The sequence below is a fragment of the Pteropus vampyrus genome, unplaced genomic scaffold (genome assembly GCF_000151845.1).
Source record: "Pteropus vampyrus isolate Shadow unplaced genomic scaffold, Pvam_2.0 Scaffold39, whole genome shotgun sequence".
NCBI lineage: Eukaryota > Metazoa > Chordata > Mammalia > Chiroptera > Pteropodidae > Pteropus > Pteropus vampyrus.
In genome coordinates this window covers 10472424-10495148 of record NW_011888820.1, presented here as the reverse complement: position 1 = coordinate 10495148, position 22725 = coordinate 10472424, and the positions used below count along the sequence as shown (strand labels likewise).

Here is a 22725-nt window from a genome sequence, read left to right as displayed (position 1 = left end):
GATTTATTACTCCTTTAGAGAGTTTATTAAAGCAATAGAACATTTGTGTATTGAGACTTAAAACTCTTAAAGATTCACTATACATTTTCCTGGGGGGGAAAAAAAAAATCTCACAAATATTCCAACCCATTAAAAGTTAACACTATTACTAAAGAGAAAAGATGGGGTTTCTTGGGGTTCAATTTCCAGAATAATGTTACATATCTTTGGTTTGTAATGCAAGTATTTTATTTTCTGATTTTAATTACTAAAGAAAAAAAATTTCAGTATAAACACAGGCTCCTTTTTTAAGTCTAATTCTGTTTTCTTAATAGCTATTGAGTTCTCCAGTTCTTACTAAAAAAGTAGCAGATGGAAAAGTGTTCCCTGAAATTATACATCACTCTAGGGTCCTATTTAATTTCAATATTTGATTAGATATAGGGGATTCGTCAGTGTGTTCTGAAGCTTGAAACAACTCCTACTATTCCACAGTCCGACTTCCTGATTCAAAGGCACTCTAATATCTTAGGAGATAACTGCTGTGTTAAAAAATTTTGGAGCAAACAACAAGATGATTTTTTTTTTTTCCCCAGGATCTCAATTTGTTAAAGTTCTTAGCAAGAAGCAATCTAGAGAACAACCTCATGGCAAGGGTCTAAGTTTCTGTGGTAAAATAGTGGGATTGAGTTACACCCAGAGGATAATCAGGTTAATTCGAATTCTTGGCATCTTTGTGAGCTGGAGGTACAGTGGAAAAGAAGGGGAGCCACAGCCCTTCTCCATCCCTAGACCTTCCTCCAGGCATCTGAACCTGCAATCTGTGGCAGATTGTATATAACTTGACTCTCTGAAGGTCATTTATCTCTACAAAGCATTCGTCCACTCAAGAAAGTCCATGTAAGATTTAAAAAAAACTCTCTAACCAATTTCGAATGTATTTATAAGAGGAATTGTGGTGTAGAAAATGTCTCCTTCTCTTTGTTTTCTTTTTACCTGCCATTTCTTGAATTTATTATTTAACAAACTTAAAAGGTATAGTAAACATCTCTGAAGCAATAACTCTCAGTTATCTACATATAAATTTGAGCTGAATGTAGGCATCTGACATGACCAATAGAACATATAAGTACAAGCTCATAATAAGTACTCAGTAAATATTTGTTGAGTGAATGAGGAAACATATACTCTGGCTCTTAATCTATTTTTTTTTTTTTTAATGGGAACTTTTACCAGAAATGACTGTGGAGAGAAGATTTCTACTTTGAATTATAGCGGTGCTGCTTATATAGTCTTCGGAGTGGTAGAGGAGGGTACTGCAGAGAAAGTGACTTTGTTTTCCCTAAGAACTCCCATGTAAGTCATCGGCAGCTGGATTTCTAGAGTTATGATTTTAATTCATCTTTGGAGAAGCCTTCCTTTATATTAGAAAAATCACAAAAATGGTTATTTAATTACAGGATGTGAGGCAAATACCTATTTCTCTTTCTTGAAGATGAAGTTGCCATATATATGATTGCAGATGTGCAGGCTGGTACTTAGCATTCTGTAAAGTAGTATATATTGAGAACATTTCCTCCTAAGCAAAGATATTTATAGGACTGTCAGTATCCCACAGAGGGTGTTATTTAAGGTTGAATAACCCAGGTTCTAGGATAAATGGTTGGAGTTCATGAAGTCAGATCACACCCTGTGGGTAGGGTGGAGTTCTCCCCTGAAGAAGAATATTGTCACCATTAATCATCCTGGGATTCAAAATGAACATATTTGGACTAGGAGGGGAAGTAGTTCCTCTCTCTGGAGGAAGGGGTAGGGTATCCATAGTGAAATGTGAAGGGTATTAGCTGAGCTGGTGTCTGCTGAGAACAAAGAATTTGTGATCTTAAGTTTAGGCCTATGAGTAACTTAAGCTAGCTGTGTGATTTTTTGCACCATATCTTCATTATTCTCAAGAATTTAATAAAGTTTTGTTAAATACTGTAGCATGGTTTGGCTATGCTTCAGGGAGTTAAGGGAGATGCTTCTGGTAGTGGCCTGGGCTCATCAGGGTATCAGAGTGGAGGTTTGAGGGGCAGGGGATGGGGCAACCAGAAAGTGACAAGAGATGACAGCTTCTCTGAAGCTGCAGTGGTTCAGAGTGAGAAAGACAGGCTGAGGTGCTGAGTCACCAACATGGTGGGATTTCCATACTTCTTGGGGAGCAGAACTCAATGGAAGGTTGGACCCAGCAAGAATTTTTGGATGGAGGTATGGAGGCTTTGGGATCTGCATTTTTAATGAGGACTTTCAATGGTATGACTCATGCGAATCTCAATCTGCAAACTCAAGTCTGCAGGAATTCCTTTCATTTTCTATAAATCATCTAAATATTGACTTTGAGCCCCTCTCCCACTGGGGAGGCAGGAAGTTTGACCCCATTCATTCTTCCTTTTCTCTGGCTTCATGCCAGGATTCTTGGTTCTGAGACTTCTGTCATTTGATGCTGAGCCCCTATTGTCCTAGTCAGCTTGTTCCCCTCAGGTCTGCTGTTTGGTCACATCTGAGCCACTTATGGGTATGGGGCTCTTGGAAGGGCCTGAAGTCCCAGGCCTCAGAATCTAACCTGCTTGGGGTTCATTTGGCTAATCCCTCTGAGATCCTGCTACATTCCTAAAGCAATGCCAGGGATCAGGGACAGGCTCTGGCTGCTGATGGGACACACATGCCTCTCTCGATCTCTCCTCAGGGCTGGAGAGACTCCATCTCTGTCTTCTCACGTTCCCTTCAGATGCAGTTTTCCAACCCTCCTTTCCTCAGTGGATTTAGGCTACGGAAGCAAAAGCCTAGAAAGGAAGTAGCTCCTGGTCAGCTTCTTCTTTGACGCTGCTCCTTTTACACAATGCTCCTGGATCGTAGGTGAGGGAACACAGAGTAAGCCAATGTGTAAAGAGAACGGGATAAACACAGGGAGAAAAATGTATTAATGATCTGTAAAAGGATTCTGTTACATGATAATAAAAGACATATGAGCTTATATTTTAGCCATAGTCTGCTGAGATTTGGGAACCCCTGGGTAACATATTTTCCTTATGATGACAAGGTGAGAAAAATCTGTGTAAAAGCGGTTACACTCTGATCACAAGAAGTAGTCAAATTGAAATAAAAACGCCACGCTCAAGCCTTGTTGTGAAAATTACTAGCTATATGACTCCAAGCAATTCATTTAGTTTACTCTAGACAAATTCTTCCGTAAAGGCTCAGATATTTAGGCTTGCTGGCCATAGGTTCCTGTCACAACTACTCAACTCTGCCTCTGTAGCAAGAAAATGGCCCAGAGACAACACCTAAACAAATTGCATGGCTGCATTCCAGTAAAACTTAACTTTATAGACAGCAAAATTTGAATTTATATGTGTGTCATGAGTATTATCTTTTGATTTTGTTGTTATTGTTCAACCATTTAAATGTGTAAAACCATTCTAAAATACCAGCCATGCAAAAATGGCGTGTAAACCAGATTTGGCCTGTGGTTGTAGTACCTGTTCTGGACTCTAAGAGTCTAAAGCTCAGTTTTCCCACCTGTAAAAGGGGAACAGATAACTCACAGGGTTTTCAGGACAAGCAATGGCATAATTTTTTACTTTGCTTTATAAATTTAAGGCATTATTGCCATATACACTAAATATTCGAAGGAGACCTAATGCCTACATTTTCATCTAAGTAGAAGAGAAAAACAACTAGAGCTGGAATCAGCCATGTCTGCACATATCACTTAACTGCTTGTTTTTGCTTTTCCATCTTTGTAAAATAGATTTGATGCCACTGACGTCAAAGGGGAGTTTTGTAGATTAAGCAAGTAAAACATCTCTGTGTGGGATGTCTTCCTTTAGAAAATGCCAGTTTGGGTAGTTGTCATTTACCAACTTATGCTTGTGATGTTAGATAAAATCACTTTTTACTATCAGAATTCCCTCCTACACAGCACACACGTTAAAAAAAGAAAGATTTAGAAGGGTCCTGAACTGATGAGGAAGATGCAGCGAACTTGGTTAGTTGTTTTCTCTAGATCTCTGTCATGCACATGGGAGTATGCATGAATGTTGTCTGTAGGTTGTAATGTACTCATTTTAAATGTATATATTAAACGATCAATCAAGAGCTCAAGACATTAAAATTTATGATGACAACCACAACATACCAAATCAGATCTGGTATACACATTGTGAGGCAGGGATTCCATACCCATTTACCTACAGGGCCACACAGGTGAGATAAATGTCTTAAGCAACCAGGCATAAGACAATAGAAAATGATGAGGCCTGAGGCAAACTTCAGAGTGCAGCCCCATCCGTTTTAAAGACATTTACTTTATTACCTTTTTCAATTTAATTTTTAATTACCGTTGATGTACAATATTGTCAGTTTCAGGTGTACAACATAGTCATTAGACACATATATCTTATAAAGTGATCACCCCAATAAATTTAGTACCCATCTGACACCATGCATAGTTATTATAATATTATTGACTCTATTCTCTATGCTGTACTTTATATCCCGTGACTATTTTTATAAGTACAAATTGCTAGTTATAAAAGAAAAAAAAAAGACATTAATTTTAAAACAAAGCAAAACAAAATACAACAAACAAACAAAAACCAAAACGCTGTACCTGCTAAACCACCTAAGTTGGCCAGTTGAATCTGGACAGCTTTATGACTCTTGTTGTAGAATAAGCTTGAGAAAGAAGGCACCTATGAAAAATTGTTTTCCTGTAAACGGAAACGAAGGCAGACCTGAGGGAGAGGTGTCGACAATGAACGTCTTTGTTATATAACTGCACAGGGATAGGAGGTGTTGTGAAAGTTACACTAGCCTGGGGGCCACAGGCCCTGGTTCCGGAATTTCCTAGTTATAAGCTTGGGATTAGTTATCCAGCTAAAACCTCCCTCATGAGGATGAAATAAAATAATCTATATAAATAAAATAATAATTTGAAAATGTCTTAATTAACTATAAATTGCTATGGAAATATTAATTATATTTCTATATACATAACTGATGATTAGCAAATGCAGGTCCCTAACAAGATTATAGGGCACCCACTGTAGCTGTTTGTTGTTTCTTTCACTATCACCATACCAACTTCATGCAAATAGGAGCTAAACAAAAAGGCACACCTTTTTATTACAAGGTCACAGATTATATTATCGGCTTTTTAATTTAACTAGAATTCACCGTTGTCATGGTTTGTACCCCATGTGGCAAAAAGCTGGTGCTGAGCTAGATCTTTCTTTCCCATTATGTTGTCATCCTTTACCTGTGATATCATCTTTCTATGAAAAAGATGACATCAGATAATGAACTTGGTGAAACTTATTTGTCACATTTGGGAAAATGGACTCAAGATTTATTAGACCATATGTTGTGTGATTTTTCCATCCAAAAACAAAGGATTTAGTATTATTGGATTTGAGAATAAGGGTCATTCTTTGTTAAACAAACAAAAAGCAAATGTAAACCTTATTGATGGACATAGTCAAACAATTAAATGTCGTCTTGCTACAGATTCATGTTATTGGAAATGTATTGAGTATCTGACTCCAGATAATCAATTTCTCTGGGAAGCTGGAAATAAGAACTGGTTTTGGTTTTGTTTTATTTTACCATGAAAGGCCTAATTTCATTAGGTATGCAAAATCTTGTGGCCACCCCGGTTTTTTACTGTGAACTTTGTCCTAGTATAATAGTATTTTTATTTTCAAAAGGTTATTTCCTTCTTGAACTTGATTCTCCTCTATTAGCAAAAAAGCTATCTTGTGTCTGTGGAATCTTAAAGATTTTGTTGTAATAGCAGATGAAAATTATAATTATTTATTCTTTACAATTTACCTTTTCTTTTATTTTTATGGTTTTTGTCTACTTTTTTCAAATTACGAGTCAGACTTTTTGAATCTCAGGCATTTGATTTTCATAGTCCCTTAAAAGTGTTTTATCTTTTGGAATAGTTTCATCTATGCAGTCCATATACTCTATAATTGCCAAATAAATATTTTTTGACTCACGCCTGCAACATTCATCAACACTTCTCTATTTGTTACATTAAAGAAAAATTCTTTATTTCAGTGTAATGTGTAATGTAGAAACAAATGATTGTGTCTTGGGATAAGCACAGAGGAGTTTAGGAGATAACGAAAACTTAATTGAGTTCATTCTTTCCCAGAAATGCATTTAGACAGAAAGAATTATAGTTTTATTGCTTTTGCTGAACCTCATTGAATCCTAGGGTACCCCCTTCAGATTTCTTGGCCTCTTTTTCAAATGACTTGCTTTCTTGATAGTCTTTAACAAGTCTGTTGTTATGATTTCAACTTCCCATGTACACAATAGTAAAATTAAATTGTTAAATCCAACATTTATTTAAATTGGTTATACATATCATATATTCAATTTAACTGATGAAAAAAGATTAAAACTCTACATATATCTTTGTAAATGTTTTGAGACTATTAGAGAAGAGCTTGAATCCTTGTTAAATGTTTTTCTGCATTTCCAGTTGTTTTTGAATCAGATGTATAACCTGATGATTGGCTAAATTTTTATTAAAGAAACAGGGTCATTAGAAAGCTAATTGCCTTGTGATATCTACACCAGATATTTTAAAGATCAGTAGAATACTTCAACAACCTAACCTGTTTCTGAGAAAATGAGACTTTGGCCTGGAGTAGAGGCTATAATCTGATTTTCGCCTTGTCTGAATCAGACCTTTAGCACAACTGGAGGCATATTCCTCAATTTTCTGGAGGAACGGCAGAAAATGGAACTAAACCTTGGGGGCCTAAAACGGCATAAATATTCAGCTGGGAATGTGAAACTTTCCACCTAGAAACGCCTTGGAGTCCAGTAGCACCTATTATTACCCTCTCCCTGCACCTCAATAAACCTGAAAATTAAAAGAATTCTTATTATTAAGGTATTAAAAGAATTCTTATTATTAAGATGTCAGTAACAGAAATTAGTCTTGTCACCTTTAGGCCAAACCTCCTTCCCACTTCCAATTTGGAGATAACCTAGACCTGAATCAGGATCAGCTTGTTGTAAAGATGGCTTTTCAGGGTAACATGACCCTCGAAGCTTTCTTCTTCAGTGGCTGGTCTTTGACTATTTAAAGGTGACAGGCTCATTTAATTATTAACAGCAGTTTCAGTTCTGTCTGTTATTTTATCTCCACTGAAAGCCTGCTTTTCTGATGAGGGCTAGTGAGGGCATTAGCCGGGGGAAATTGATGTAGAAGTTACCATCATCCTGTCTGGGATATGATGAGACTTTTTTTTCTCTCCTCGCTACTTTCCATGTAGCTCACCCTTAATATCTCATGGGATTAAAACAATCTTTGGTAAAATAAAGAGATGGAGACTTGATCATAATAAAATCAAAATTGCAAAGGTGATAGATTGTCTTGGAGATAGTCCACTCTTAACAAATGGAAAGATTTAAAGCTTTCTTGCAGAAATATACAGTTAGAACATGCCAACCCTCAGCCTCACCATGATGTCAGAAGCAATGGGCAGAACTGGGAAACCTAGTTGGTGTTGGAGAAATAGAAAGGGCAAGGGAGATCATAGGATTTGAGGAGGTGAAATGGAAGAACCAGACAGAAGGGATTTCTGAAGTAGATTTTGTAAGGGCTGAAGTAGATTCCATGGAAAAGTTTCTTTTGGAGCCATAGACAAGTGCTTTCATTCACTTTCTGGGGTTGGTGTGTGTTCATGATCAGGGAGTTAGTTGTACATTGGCTCCATTTCTGATGATGGATGCACCTGTACATACAGACATTTCAGGTTAAACTGAGGTTACAAACAAATATGGGAAGATTATAGTTTTGTATGAAAATGGAACCTACAGGAAGGAAGAACTCATGTCTTTTTTTTTTTTTTTCTTTTTTGGTGAACCACTAGAGTCAATATAATTGGCAAACCTATTATGAGTTCAAAATTCAACTATCTCCTTAAAAAATAAGAAGAGTCAGGTTTAGAAACTGTTTTGTAGATAGTCAGGATCCGTAATCAGAGTATACACTAGTTACATACTGTAATAGAAGACTCCTCACCCTCATTTGTAAGGAGCAGTTCTACTTCCAGAATAGTCTTTTAATTTAAAGCCAGCTCTAAACCAATGTGTTTTAAAGTGTAGTTGCTGGAATGCATTCATCAGGAATACCACACATGTTCATTAAAATGCATATTCCTGGGTTATACACCTGAGCACAGGAATGTGCGTTTTTACCGATCACTCAGGCTTAGTAAATTTGAAAACCTCTACTAAAGCTGTGCTAATTAGGTTTACCCACATTCACCCAAGTTCTCTCCTCTATTTCCCATCTGCCTTTGCAATTGCTCTTGTGTCGACATTTAAGGAGACTCTTGTGTGTCTGTGAATTCCTGGATTATAAAAGTTGTGATTCTTACATTTGCTATGATATTTCTAACATCTATTATTGTGTGTGGTAGGTAGAAGAGTTTAAATAGGTATTTGTTGAACTGGTTGAATTAAATCAAGAAGTAGCATTAGAGTCATGGGAGAGCTAGATTTGTTTGACTGAGTCCTGCTGTATCAGGACAGTAAGAATTAAGTACCAAAGTCTTCCTTAAAGTTAGTGCCTAGCTGCATTCTCTGGGTGGGAAATAGTTTATTTGAGGGGCATGCATAGAGAGGAATATTCCATTCTATTCCATTAATTCTTTTGCCCATTCTCAATTTTTCCTGACATTATTTTGTGCTGTTCACAGCTCCTTGGTACAATCAGAATAAAAAAGTGTATTTTGCTTTGGTCTTAGTCTTGCTCCTAAGGGAAAAATCAGTGTCCTGTGTTTTCCCAAGGAGATGCTATCCCAGGACACTTTCCCCAAAGGACTGGAGCTCTGATTCATCCATTTTTTAAATTTCTTTTGATTGCTTTGGTTTTATGTCATTTCCACTCTTGCTAAATGTTAATGAAATACATGCAGTAAAGAAATACATTCTAGAGGACAAGAAAGAACAGACCTCATGGCTATTTACTCAGCTAGCAATGATTCTGCTTTTCAGTACCCTAACATTCCCCAGTTTGAAGCTTGCTCTCCATGACAGCTTTCTGTTCACAATTGAGCTGCATACTAAAACGAGTGCCACCCTTCCTTTGCAGTGTGACAAATCTCTGGCGAGAGGATGATGCTAATTTCTCTGACCATCTCTCTAGTTTAGTGATGTTCCCTCTCCCACCGTTACCAGGATTGTCTGAAAACATACAGCTGTGCAGATTATGGGACTCCTGATGCGAAAAGGGGCAACATTCAATGTTTGTTTCTGAATACTTCCTTTTGTTTTGTTTCCTTCCAATACCAACCCATGTACTTGAACTTGAGTTTGCTAATGAGGAGCCTACCAAGGTTCTGGACTTTACCTAGATGATACTTAATAAACTTTTATTATTTTCTTACTGGGAATCTTTACATATCCTCATCAGAGACCACAGGAGTAATGCTATTATTAAAGAAAATTGGGGCTTCTTGTAAACATTCTGGAGAGTCCTTGACCTCTTGAAAAGGAAGGGCCCCCTGTTCGGCTTCCAGCTGCTGAATCCTCCTTTCCTTTTCCTCTAAAACTTCTTCCAGCTGAGTTATTTTCTCAGTCTGAAGGGAAACCTGAGTTGACAACTCCATAATCAGGCTAAATTTTCGATCACCTTCTTCCACAGTTCGGAGATTGCCACAGGACTCTTCTGGTGAGCTGCCTTCTAAAGCAAACAAGAAAAGGAAAATCTGAGCAGTTTTAATTGAATTTCTCAGAACTCAAAGAGAGAGAAGATGAAAAGCTTCATTTCTCACGTTCTTAAAAGAGAGCACAGATGTTGCGTCATCTGGTCAGATATACTGAGAATGGAATCTGAATCCAGTGAAGGGAGATTCTGGGTGTTCATGAAAAAAGAACTTGGAATCCTCTGGAGAGGGAGGAAACTCAGTCTTAGCCAACTCTTTTTTATACATATTTAACTTTCAATTAACCATGGGAATGGGCTGTCCTTAAAAACCCAACCTACAAATAACAGCCATCCCAATTTTCATGTTATCTTTTTCCCTAAGAATCTTTCACAAGAGCTATAATCAAGTAGAAGTATGCTTTAATTTGAATTTTAATTAGACTGGAAAAAAAAAGAAAAAGAAAAAGGTCATTGCTCTTTGTGGGAGAAGTGAATGAGAAAAGACTAGTTTCTTAACTTGAGTCTGCTTTAGAGTTGGCAGGGGTGTAATTTGAGGTGATTTAGGAAAACTATTAGCATATCTCCCATAGAGATTCATTTTTTTAAGTCTGAAGTCTTTTCACCATTTCTTAATAAAATTACCAATACTTCTTGGAAATAATAGCTTATCCTTTATCAATTTCTATCAGCTAGCCCCTCAGATAAGGATAAAGCCCTGAATGAGGAAGGAGACAGAGGCTCCAACAAATAGATGAAAGATTAGTGGCTGGCAGCAAGGAACCCTTGAAAATAAACTTCACTTAGACCATCACAAATTTTAGCTGCTGAAAGCAAAGCCCATTCTACTAGATTTAGCAGTACCATCTTCCTTACCACTCTTATTCTGAAATGTCCGCCTTTAAAATCACTTCTCTGAGTTATGTAAAAGGCAGTCGTCAGCTATTAGAAGGAAGGGGCATCAGAACTTGGGTACAATTGTAGGAACAATCAAGCCAAAAGCATATGGATGAATCTGACACATGGTCTTGACAGTTGGTTGCTCCAATGAAAGAAGGTTCAGCATTTACTCAACCCCCCAGTGAAAACAAACCCCACAGCTACACTTGAGAGAAACCTAACCATTAGTCCAGGATACAAAAGCCTGCTACTATTGTGTACTTACGCACCTGCTAAGGATGGGACAGTTTTGCTGTGATAGTCCATGCAGGCAGGTAATCACCCATTTCTCAGCAAATAAGACCAATTTGCAGTCATCACTTTCCTGAGGGATCACAGAGTGAAAGTTTGTGCACTGAATTGCACAGTGGGCAGGATGCTTTGGCCTCACAAAAATGACGAGGGGAGAGATCAGACTTTGCTCTTAGAAATTATTACTAGCAATATGCTACCTTTCAAGAATTCATGGAGAATTTTGTTCTTAACATTTGAACTTCTAACTATTTAAGGAGATGGCGGTTAGTATCTTTCTTAAAAAGCAATGAAAACAATCTCAGATCTCAAAGGAGCATTTAGTTTGTTGCCTCTGCAATAGGTCTGTGCTTTTAGGCCCTGGATGGGGAGTCTATATGGTGGCAGGCCTTACCCATCTGCTGGTATGCCAGGGCCTCACCTTTCCTTTTATCTGTGCAGGGCTGTGCTATCTAATATGATAGCCACTAGCTATATGTGGCCATTAAGCAATTGAATGTGGGTAGTCTGAACTGAGATGTGCTGTAAATATAAAACACATATTTGATTTGGAAGACTTAGTTTGAAAAAAATGTGAAATATCTCATTAAATATAAAAAATTGATTAAATATTAAAATGATAATATTTGAGATATATTGTGGTAAAATATATTTTTAAAATGAACTTCACTCATTTGTTTTTAAATTTTAAAAATACGGCTACTAGAAAATGTAAAAAATACTATTTGTGGCTCTCATTATTTTTCTACCGAATAGTACTGGGCAAGGGTTTCCTTTTAAATGAACACTCTGAAGCCAAAGTGGATGTGTTCCTTGTATATGCCTTTAATTAACATGGACAATTGTTATTTGGGAGGGAGGACCACTGATCCTCAACCATTAACCATCATCTTTCTGTTACCCCAGAAGATGGAGGCAGGGAAATCTGGGCTTGGGAGAATAAATTCTTGTGGGTTGAAGTGAGTTTCAATAGGAGAGGAAGGAAAAGATGAGCAGTGGCAGCAGGAGGCAGTGGGAAGATGCTAAGGAAAGGAACGGCGTGCAGGACGGGAAGGCTGGGCCTTGGAGAAGCTCAGGGACGGAGGGCTTCCTCAGGAGCTTCTTGTATGTGCTCGTCTGTCACCTTCTCTTTTCTCTTTGACTTCTCCTTCAGTTTTCTCTTTCCTCAGTTTCCCTCTTCTTCTCAGAAAAAGTTATTTCTACCAATTTGCACAATGACGAAAGGAGTTTAGTGTCATTCCAGAAGGCAAACTGGTCATGAGTTTTTTTGTTTTAAATAATGCAATATGAGTATAATACTTTCTTCATCTAATTCTAACGATAAAGGGGCAAAAATGCAGCAGGGTGATATTACATAGGTAATTATAGTCACTAGGTCTCCATCCTCTGTCTCTGCCCTCTCAGAAGACAGTAGTAGTAGAGAAAGAAAGACAGGGTATCTTGATCAGCTTAGGCTGCCATAACAAAATACCATAGACTGGGCGGCTTAAACAACAGAAATTTCTTTTGCCACAGTTCTGGAGCCTGGAAGTCCAAGATCAGGGTGGTGCAGTTCTGGTAAGAACTCTCTTCCTGGTTTGCAGAGAGCTACTTTTTTATCGTATCTTCACATGATGGAGAGAGAGAGACCACAAGTTCTCTGATGTTTCTTCTTATAAGGGCCCTAATATTAAGAGGGCCCCATCTTCATGACCTCACCTCATTTAAACCTAATTAATTCTCAAAGGCACCATCTCCAAATACTGCGATGTTGGGGGTTAGGGATTCAACATATGAATGGGGGTGGGGGCACAATTCAGTCCCTAGCACAGGGAGAAGACAATTGGAAAAGGAGTAGAGAAGGACGATGAAGCTGAAAAAGGAGAGATGGCATGACGTCTTTGATTCCTACTCTATTGCTTTTATATATTAAATAAAAATGTTGATAAAGAGATAAGCTAAAGAATATATACACCAAAAAAGAAATTTCTCGCACAAGTACATTTTACTATTAAATGACTTCTTTACACATAAAACAAAAATATTATTGTTCCGTTTCTAAACACATCACAAATATCAAAAGGGTTTTAAACACTTCAACAAAGTGGGGACTCCAGCAGTCTTACATCCTATTTGTGTTGGAAATAGCCCAGGGCCACAGTTTTCCAGATTCTACCGGTAACCTTCACATGACCTGTTCTGAACTACTCTCCCCTAGTTCAGTCTCCCTCATCTGGAAGGTATGTGTGTCCCTAAGGTCCTGACAGCTCTACGTGTCCCCAAATCTCAAGTACCTGTGGTCTTTCCTAGGCTTTCACTAGCAGCTCAGATATTCTTGCCAGGGACGTGGCTGCTTGATGTATGAGGTTTTGTTGTCTGAACAGATAATCTAAAGTTTAATCCCGTACCTAGAGGCTCAAGGAGAACCAGAGACAAGAGAGATTCCTCTTATCTGTCAGAGAAAGAGGGCAAATCTGATTAACCACAGTCAACATATGAACCCATTAAAATTGCTGCTATTATGGAGGTTTTTACAAGCACACACCAGTTTTCATAATTTCTCTTCTTCCTGCTTCCACTTAAAATAGGTGAGAAGCAGGAGTGAGAATGAGGGCTTAGGGGCACGGCAAAGAGGAGACGGGAGAAGGGGTGGTGGTAGCTGTGCAGGTCTAGAAAGGTTTAGAAAGAAGACAGATAAGAAGAGACTTTTACCTGCAGCAGGGCCAGGCTGGGCTCACTTTTCTATGTCAGCTTTGAAAGATGAAAGGCCCAGAAGAAATCATGACATTTGCCTTCGGCCATTTCCAGATTCTCATTATTCATACCCTAAGTTCCTTTATGCTCTCAGCAAAGTGCCACAGGAGAGTTATGTCAAAAATGACAACAGAGTTCACAGCAGAGGTAATTATAGTTTAAGGAGTAGCTTAGAAATTTAGAGTTGGAATGTGCATTTTGGGAGTGATTTGGTCTCACCTGTACAGGAATTATTTCTGCAATGTCCCTAATTGATGATTTTCTAAGCGAGTGGCTCTCAGACATTTGTGTCTCCCAAGCTTTTCATAGGTCAGCTGCCAATTGTAATCAATGAATAGAATTTGCCTTTTGCCATCATGCAGCTCCATGTTGTTATAGAGATATCGAATAGGATTGGAAGGTTGTGATGGTCAGACTGTGAGGAGAGCAGGCTACAACTTGCTAATCAGAGAAAGGAGATGTGAAAATATAACATGTGAAAATACTGCCTGGTGAATCCGGGAAGTTAGTAGTTTACTGTAAACAGATCTACTGTGCCGAAGGGTGGCCCAGTGAATGGCTAGAAAGCTTTTTTTAGATTTTCAAAATACTTATTTCTAAAAAGGGTGTTCCATTTTAATCCCTTCACTCATGCTACAACCCAGAAGTGTTCACTCAGCGGAGAATGCTGAGAACCACTGATCTCATTTCTGATTAAAACACCTCTAGCAATGGGAAGCACACTTGTTCCCAGTGTGGTCTCAAGCATCCTCCATGGTCATCTTCTTCATTCGTTCACTTGGTAATTAGTCACTGGGGCATAAGAACACACATGGAGGATGAATCAGATGCAGTGCTGGCTCCTACGGTCGCAGCTCCACAGTTGTGCAGGAAAGAGGCAGCACTAAATTAGGGCCTACAGGACATTCAGGATTTAGCTTAAACAAACACCTCTGCTGGGTACTCACTTGTGAACGTTTACTTTTCTCTCTGCCTTCCAAACTAATGACCAAGATTGCCAGCTATTTACTTGAGAAGAAAGACTCTTACCGGTGAGGTGATTAAATATCTCATTCCACCAGAGCCACCCAGGATTACTGTTTGACCTAAAAGACTATGTCAGCTTCCTCCTCTGTACAAATGCCCATCACTCTGACTCACCTTCATGCTGGTTTTGAAAGCTGTGTATATTTCTCAGTAACCACAGGGAGTCCATACTTGGACTTGAAAACTGGCATTTGTAAATATATCCCTCTCACTACTTGCATAAAAAACTGACGACAAAAACCTTCCTAGTTTTCTCTCTTTCTCTAGACTTTTATGATGACATTTGAGAACAATAATTCTCTGGAATAAATGATTCACTTATTTTTTGCATTCTTATAGCACAAATATTTTACTTCTTAAAAATCAGATTAGTCTTACTTCTTGAAGATTTCTCTACCCTCCCACGTCAATGTTTTTATTTGTACAGAGACCAATCTCTCTGGTGCCAAATGATCGAGTTTGAAGGGTTTCAATTTCTTTCCACTAATGCTGTGAACACTTAGAATACATCTGAAGTTGGCAAGTGTTTGTCGATTTGGAAAAAATAAGCAGCATTATAAGAACAGATTTAATTGGCAAATAAGTTTGGCCAGTTAGAAGAATTAAAATACAGTGTGATATTTGCTAGGAATTTTCCATATATATCACAAAACTTTCCATTTCATAATGATGACCATTATTATAACAGGATTATGTTTAAAAGGAAAAAGTTGAGGTGCAGTGGCACCTGGAGTAAATATATATTTTCACCTAGCAAGAGCCCAACAGCCCCATAACTAAGAGCTTGAGAATTTCTGTTTATTTTAATAAATGCTTTGGAGGAAGCAGGATATTTAGTTGCAACTATGATGGAAAGGCTGCAGCCCTAATAACATGGGGAAATAAGTGCCCTGGAGAACAATGAGATCAGAGAGCCTATAGAACACTTAGTGAAACAAAACAAATCAAAACAACAACAACAACAAAAACGCTTATGAAAAACAAGAAGAGAGAGAGAAAGACTATGTAGGAAGCGCTTATTGCTTCAAGTTTATTGGGCCTCAAGCAGGTGCTGTGCCCTCACCAGTCTCCAGAACCAATGTGAAGGGTGTGGCTGGTGTGGATGCTTTGAGGACTTGATTAATGTTTGGAGACCAGGTAGGATGAGAATCCCTCATCTCTAACCGTTAGCATCACTCTTGTGGTGGGTGGAAGGATGCTTTCGTTGTAAGACACGGGAGCTAAGCAGACTGAGGGCACTGCAGATTCCTAGCCTCCTTCCTACCTTCTCTCCGAAGCTTAAACACACTGTGATGCCCAGGCTTAACACATATCGAAGAGGTTAATTCTCTCATCTTGTGGTTGAAGCACTGCAATAACTTCATATCTGGCCTCCCTGCTTCTGTTACTGCTCTTTCAGTCTGATTTCAATGCTGCACAGACAGGTCTCATTAAAATATAAGTTGGGTCTTGACACTCTTTTGTCCAAAATCCTCCAATACTTTTCCATCTCAGACAGACTAGACACACAAGTGCTTACACTGCAAGGTCCTATGTGATCTGGCGCCCCTTTACCTCATTGACACATCTATTCTTCCTCTCCTCATTCATTCTGCTACATTCCCACTATCTTCATTCCTAACAGACCAGGCATGTCCCCACCCCAGAGCCTTTGCACTTGCTATTTCCTTTGCCTGGATAATTGTACCCCTGATACATTCATGGCTAGCTCCCTCGATTCCTACAGGCCTTTTCAAAGTCACCTTCACACAACGAAGCCTTTCCCAGCCATCGTGCCTACAACTTCAACCTGACCTCCATTGCTAAACACATCAAATCCTATTTCCTGCTTTGTTTTTATTGACATGCTATATCTGACTACTCTGTTGGCAGACTCTAACTCATACTAGAATGAGGAAAGCTCCATGAGGACAGAACTTTTTGATGGTTTTGTTCACTACTATATCCTCTGTGCCTAAAGCAGCACTCAGTACATTTGTTAAGTGAACAAATGAATGAAAATTAAGTGTATATATGATACAAATCACCATAGCAGTGGCTGGGCAAAAGGTTTCAATTGGTGTATTATTACAATGGTTTTTCGATTTTCTCCCCAGACACATATTTTTTTTTTCACACAAAGCTTTTCACTATTACATTTTTCTTCAGATAATAAACTGATTTAATTGTATAACTTTGCACTTAACTCTGAGTTTAAGGTTTCTTTTTTAATAGAAAAATGGAAAATTTAGAATAGGTCTCTTCCACATCTATGACTTAGATTCTATTAGCTATGAAAATGGTTCTCCAAGTGGGCACCTGGAAACTTCATCTATACGGAGAATCCAAGGCCTCACTGCTGAAGTTTTGCTTGAGTGAATCTAGGAGGGTGTCTGGAAATCTATATTTTTATAAAGCCCTCCAGATAATTCTGATGATCAGCCAGGTTTTTACAGGAGAATTTCTACTGACCTACTATAGGTATGGGGAACTAAGCTTTTGGCCAAATCTGAAAAGGTAGACCAGAAATCTCCCAGGGAAGCTTCTTCTTGACAAGGCTGCAGTATTCACAGCAGGAGGAGAGAGAGCACATCTAACGTACTCCTTGTACCTCTCCCTTGTTACCTGATATGGTTCTGACTGTAAATGTTGCTCGCTGACTGACTGCATCCATGGTCCTTGTGGCACCCACTCCTCTTTAATTAGCTTAAAGCTCAACAGCATCTTGCCAGTTCTAACCTGGCTAAATTATCTCCAGAATATCCAGAGAAAATGAGCAGTTTGTTTTTGCTTCTGCTTCTGCTTCTGTTTCCCCCTGGATAGATGAATCCTTTTCCTCACAAGTGGTCTGGAGAGGAGTCTCTCTTTTCTTTCCCATGAAAAGTGAGTGGAAAAGGGAGTGTGTGAGAGGAAGAGGAAGGGAGAGATCATGCCTTGGGGTGGAAGCACAGTGACTCCCCAGCTTCCAGGGGAGTTTAACAGCTATCACCACTACGCAGGGAGAGAGCGAATCCCCTTCTGCAGGTCTGAGTCCAGGGTTTTCTTCTTGGAGCTTGCTGGAGTCAGCTAATATGTCCACAAAGACTCATGAGATTATTATCACAGAAAGATGTGTGAAAACTTGGGAGTAGCTTGGGGAGGTTGGTAGGGTTGCGTGTGTGGAAGAGAAGTGAGGATATCTCAAAGATGGTGCCACAACATAAATACGGACTGATGTGGTGGGAGACGGGGGAAATCCCCAGTGGCCGGATACTGCCTGGTGGGCAGAGTGCAGTGCTGTTTTCCACCTTCTATCTACACCACTAGGGCAAAGTGTTTTACTAGGGTGAGAGTATAACAGCATAGGTTAACTTAGCTCGCAGCTCCCTTTCTGGGCAAGGTTTCTTCCCAGCCACTTCGGGGTTTCAGATCACATCAGATTGTGCTACAGGAGTTCTTTGAAAAACGACACGAACACTGTTAGCATAGCAATGCACCTGAGTTATGCCAAGAGGGGATCAATTTAAGCAGAAGGAAGGTCTTTTAGAAGCTCTCCTACCTCTTCCTATTAGCAGGACCTGAAGTTCCCTCCAATAGGTCTGGCTCCTTTGAAGAGAATGATGGATGAACGCAATGACTGACAGCCTGGCCAGAGGCCAAAAGGTAAAAATGGACTCTGGTAGGAAAACAGGAAATTCAAGAGAGGGAGAGACCCAGGAGATTATGAGAAAGGAACGAAAAGAAGAGACAATAAATAAGGACTGTTTCTATGTTTATCTGAAGTGGAATCAGCACGGATTTGAAGTCAATTAGAGGAATAAAAGTAGAGATTATTTTACATCATTTGGACTGCATGTTGCACTAGAGCGTCTAACAGACTTGTCCCTGCTTTTCTTTCTGATGCACAGAGGTCATGTCATACTAAGTTCTTCTAAAGTAAGGAATGCCAATTTAGTTTATTGGCATTAATTTTTCAAAAGATGTTAGAGTTTCTAGTGTTGAATGGCATTGAGAAATAAAACGATGTTGTAGTAATAATAGTATTGGCAAGGTTAGTTATTTTTTGATAATGACAATGAAAATTAGGCGTGTGTGTGTGAAAGATGGGATAAAGGATTCATCATTTTTGTTGATCTGGATTTACTTGTTTAAACTATGCAAAAGAATGTGGTTTGTGAAGAGGGGGTACAAGTCATTTTGATTTTGCTGACTTGACACAGCTATTTAATGTTCCCGACAACAGGACACTTGGATGTGCTCATTTTTGCTTGCAAAATTTTGAGTTACATGGGCAACTATATCTCATAACACATGACTTCTTTACTTCCTTAAATCTTACCCTGTTCCTTAATTTTTTCCTTTTGATTAGCCCCAGGATGACAGTGATAGCACCATTGAATTTTACCAGCTCTCTAGATACAGTGCTAGTTATAGACTCAGTACTTCTTGGCTGGAGTTGAGGAGTCTGTGCGTAAAATGTAATAAATTCCAAAAAAAAAAAAAAAAAACCCACAAAAAACTATAGTTACAAAGACATTCTCTTTCACCAAACTTTAGTCAGGCTCCTCCAAGCCCATTTCTTGACTAATCTTCAAGAGCCCTGTTGTAGCAAGAATCCTGCCAAATTGCTTTTGAGAGAATTTCCCATCCTTGGTATCTGATTGCTCTCAATATCTGACCCAGTTTCTCATTTTCCACCATCCCCTCAAGTGATATAGATCACCCTGACCTACCTGCTTTCCCTCGTCATTTTCTATTCACTTATCCCACCACTCTGATCCTTCGCTATAAATCCTCACTTTTCCTGTTGTATTCACAGATGAGCCAATCTCTCTTCTCTATCGTGATAGTCTTGACACCTATCACGATAGCCCTGAATAAAGTCTTCCTTACTGTTTTAACAAAGTTCAGAATAATGTTTTCTTTAAAAATAGCAGCTAAAAGATCTTACGGAATTTATTTGGGTTGTTCATTTATTTTGCCCTGGAATGCTAAAAATGATGACATCAACTACTGCTAGACTGGGCCAAGTGGGATCTTCACATTACCTAGATCAAATTCTCCAAGTGTTTAACACTTTATCATTTGAGAATGACATTGCTGAAATTGATTACTGAGATTTTTACTTATCTAAAACACCAAGTAGTGGAAATTCTTAAGGCTTCATCCATAATTCTCAGCAAGTTGTCAGACCTATGAATTCTACAGCTTCTTATCCCTGGCTATTGAGAAATAGGAAGATAGGGTAGGCAGAATAATGTCCCCCCAAAGATGTTTCCCAAACCTGTGAATATGTTACTTTATAGGTCAAAAGGTGCTTAGCAGATGTGATTAAGTTAAGGATCTTGAGATGGGAAGATTATTTTAGATTATCTGGAAGGGCCAAATGTAATCATAAGAGTCCTTTGTAAGAGGGAGATAATAGGTCAGAGTCAGAGAGAAATTTCTGGAGATGCCTCACTGTTGACTTTGAAGATGGAGAAAAAAGCCACAAGTCAAAGCATGCTCATGGTAGAAGGCAAAGAAATGGATTCTCCTTTAGATCTGCTATAAGGAGCACAGCCCTGTTGAGCCTTGATTTTAGTCCAGTGACACCTATTGTGGATTTCTGACCTCCAGACTGTAAAATGATAAATTTGTGTTGTTTTCATCAAATTAACTTATAGTAGTAATAGAAAACAATTTCAGAAGGGAAAACTAATTAATATCTGAGTGATGAAAATAATCTATCTATTACAGGAGGCCCAGGAAGCTCATTTTGGTGTAATGTTGCCCAAAGACTTGGATTTCAAATAAGGGCAACTGAGGATTTCCAAACATCCAGGGAAGTCTGGATTCCAGACCTTCCCGCATCCTCTAGAATCTCATTCTATTATTAGTCCCTCTTTCTTGTAAATGTTAACTTTTCTACTGATTCCAAGCCATTAGCATGGAAACTTATTCAATGGCCACCATCTTAAAAAAGAAATCAAACCCTTTCACTACTTAATGCCTCTTCAGCTATTGCTCATCCACTCTTCTCCCCTTTATAGTCAAATCTCTTGGAAGAGTTGTCTATAGTCTAACTCCATTTACTCATGCCTTTCTCGTGTTTACCCATTGCACTCTAGCTTTTGCTTCCAATTACATCTCTAAACTTGGCTTTGCTGAGATTGCTGATGTTACTAAATCCAATGGACTTGCTTCAGTGTTCATCTTATGTGACTTCTGAACATTTGCCACTGTTGGCAGCTCCCAACTTCACTTGACTTTGGTGATATGACAATCTTTTCCTCCAAACTTCCTGATTTCTTGTTGAGTCTCATTTTGTGAGCTCCTCCTCAGAGCAGTTACTACATGGAAATCCTTACATTCTTGGCCTTAAACTTTCTTCTTTCTCTCCATAGGTAATTTCATTAGCTCTTGCAGCCTTGATTGCAATCAGTTTGTGTGAATGATGCCCTTATTTACAACTCTACAATAGACCTGAGCTCTGGATCCTGCACCCTCCATTGCTATAGCTCATAAATAACTCAGGTACAATATATGCAGAACTGATCTCATTATTAATCTCCAAAATCGATCTTTTAGTGTTCACCAGCTGAAAAAAATGGCATCGCCATGCATTAACTTGTTAAAGTCAGAAATTTGAGGCTTACTTTAGATTTCTCCTTTGCTCTTCTATGCTCTTCCATCCATCTTATCACAAAGTCCTGTTGATTTAAACTCTTAACTTTGTCTAATTGTCTCCATACCCATTAGGTCAGGCTCCTATAAAATCTTTTATCTCTGTGCCTTTGTAATTCTCATTCAAAAATTCTGTTTGTAACCTCTATGGGGTACTATTTCATTAACGACTTCTCCAAACTCTATTACTTCTACCTCAGCATTAGTTGTGTTATGAAAATGTAATAGATGGCCATAAGAAACTAGCAAGCTGGTAGGGACCACTTATCAGATGATACAAATGGTCTTTATAGTGGCACACCTGAGCACTTGGACATTTATCATTGGAATCTTCAGGGTTCAATTCAAAAGAGACTAAGAGAAAGGTGGATGATAGAGAAGAAGCCATAAAATGGTGTAAGTGCATAAGAAGCAATAGCCGAGTTGAAATGGGAAAGAAACTGTCAAAGTGGGAGGGCCCTTGCACACTTGAGAGAAATAGCTCACAGAAACAAAGACTGCTTATCAATCTTACCTCCTATACAGATAATCATATGTAACTTGGTTTTTATTCACTCTTTCACTTTTATTTTGTGCAACTAGCTGTTAGTTTAAATTTTATAGTAATAAGACAATAATAAAAAATGGACTCTGGGACGGGTGAAGGCCAGAGATGTCTCTGCTATGTTGTTAATTTGGCAGCATAAAAATGCCCTGTTCTTCAGGACAGCCTGTGGAATATAGTTCTTCCAATTCTTCCTCTCAGTGGAATGCCATTTCAGTTTTTATCAGCTTGATTTTTTTTTTGAAATTTCAAGATTTAATTTCATCTTGAGATTACAAAAGATAATTCGAAAGCAATAGAGAAATTTCTCAAGAGGGCACTCAAACAAGCTTTTCTTTATGTAGGAAATCTTCTGATATCTGGAACAAATGTTAATTTTCATTGATGGTTTCCCATTAGTTACCTACTTTACCAAGTAAATTATATGCCTTGAGAATATTATCTAACGGTAAAGGAGTTATTTTCAGGTTGGGCTTAAATCCAATGCACTCTAGAGAAGCACAAAATATTGTCTAGGAAACTAGTGAAATACTCAACAAAATTCTTCCATTCTGATACTGAGAAATTTTGTTGTAATTTGGATGTATTATACAAAAATATTAGAAAAATAATATTTATAAGAGATATCGAAGAACTTCTATAGCTACGATTTCCCTTTGTCCTTAGCCCTCTTCTTCATAGTTACAAAGATGAGAAGAAAAGAGAATGAGAAAGGGAAGTGGGGAAAGAAATGCACATTTACAGAGCACGTACTTTGTGTCATTTTACTAAGAACTTGTTTAGCAATCACACCAAAGCAGAAAAACTGTTCATATCTTGTTTCTATTATTATGACCAATACCACCAGCATCCTTGTATAGGAGCAGGTCTGAAATATGTAGGCCACTTTTCAACCTCATTGCCAGCCCCCCAA

The 22725-nt window shown here is 38.4% G+C and overlaps 1 protein-coding gene across 1 annotated transcript in view; it reads right to left on the bottom strand.

Moving 5' to 3' along the window:
* Nucleotides 1-9446: 9446 nt before the first annotated feature.
* CCDC192 (coiled-coil domain containing 192) overlaps nucleotides 9447-22725 on the bottom strand; it is a 191114-nt gene continuing 177835 nt past the window's right edge. The window contains exon 7 of the mRNA XM_011358346.2: nucleotides 9447-9733. Coding sequence (XP_011356648.2) covers nucleotides 9447-9733 — 287 coding nt within the window. The remainder of the gene's footprint in view (nucleotides 9734-22725) is intronic.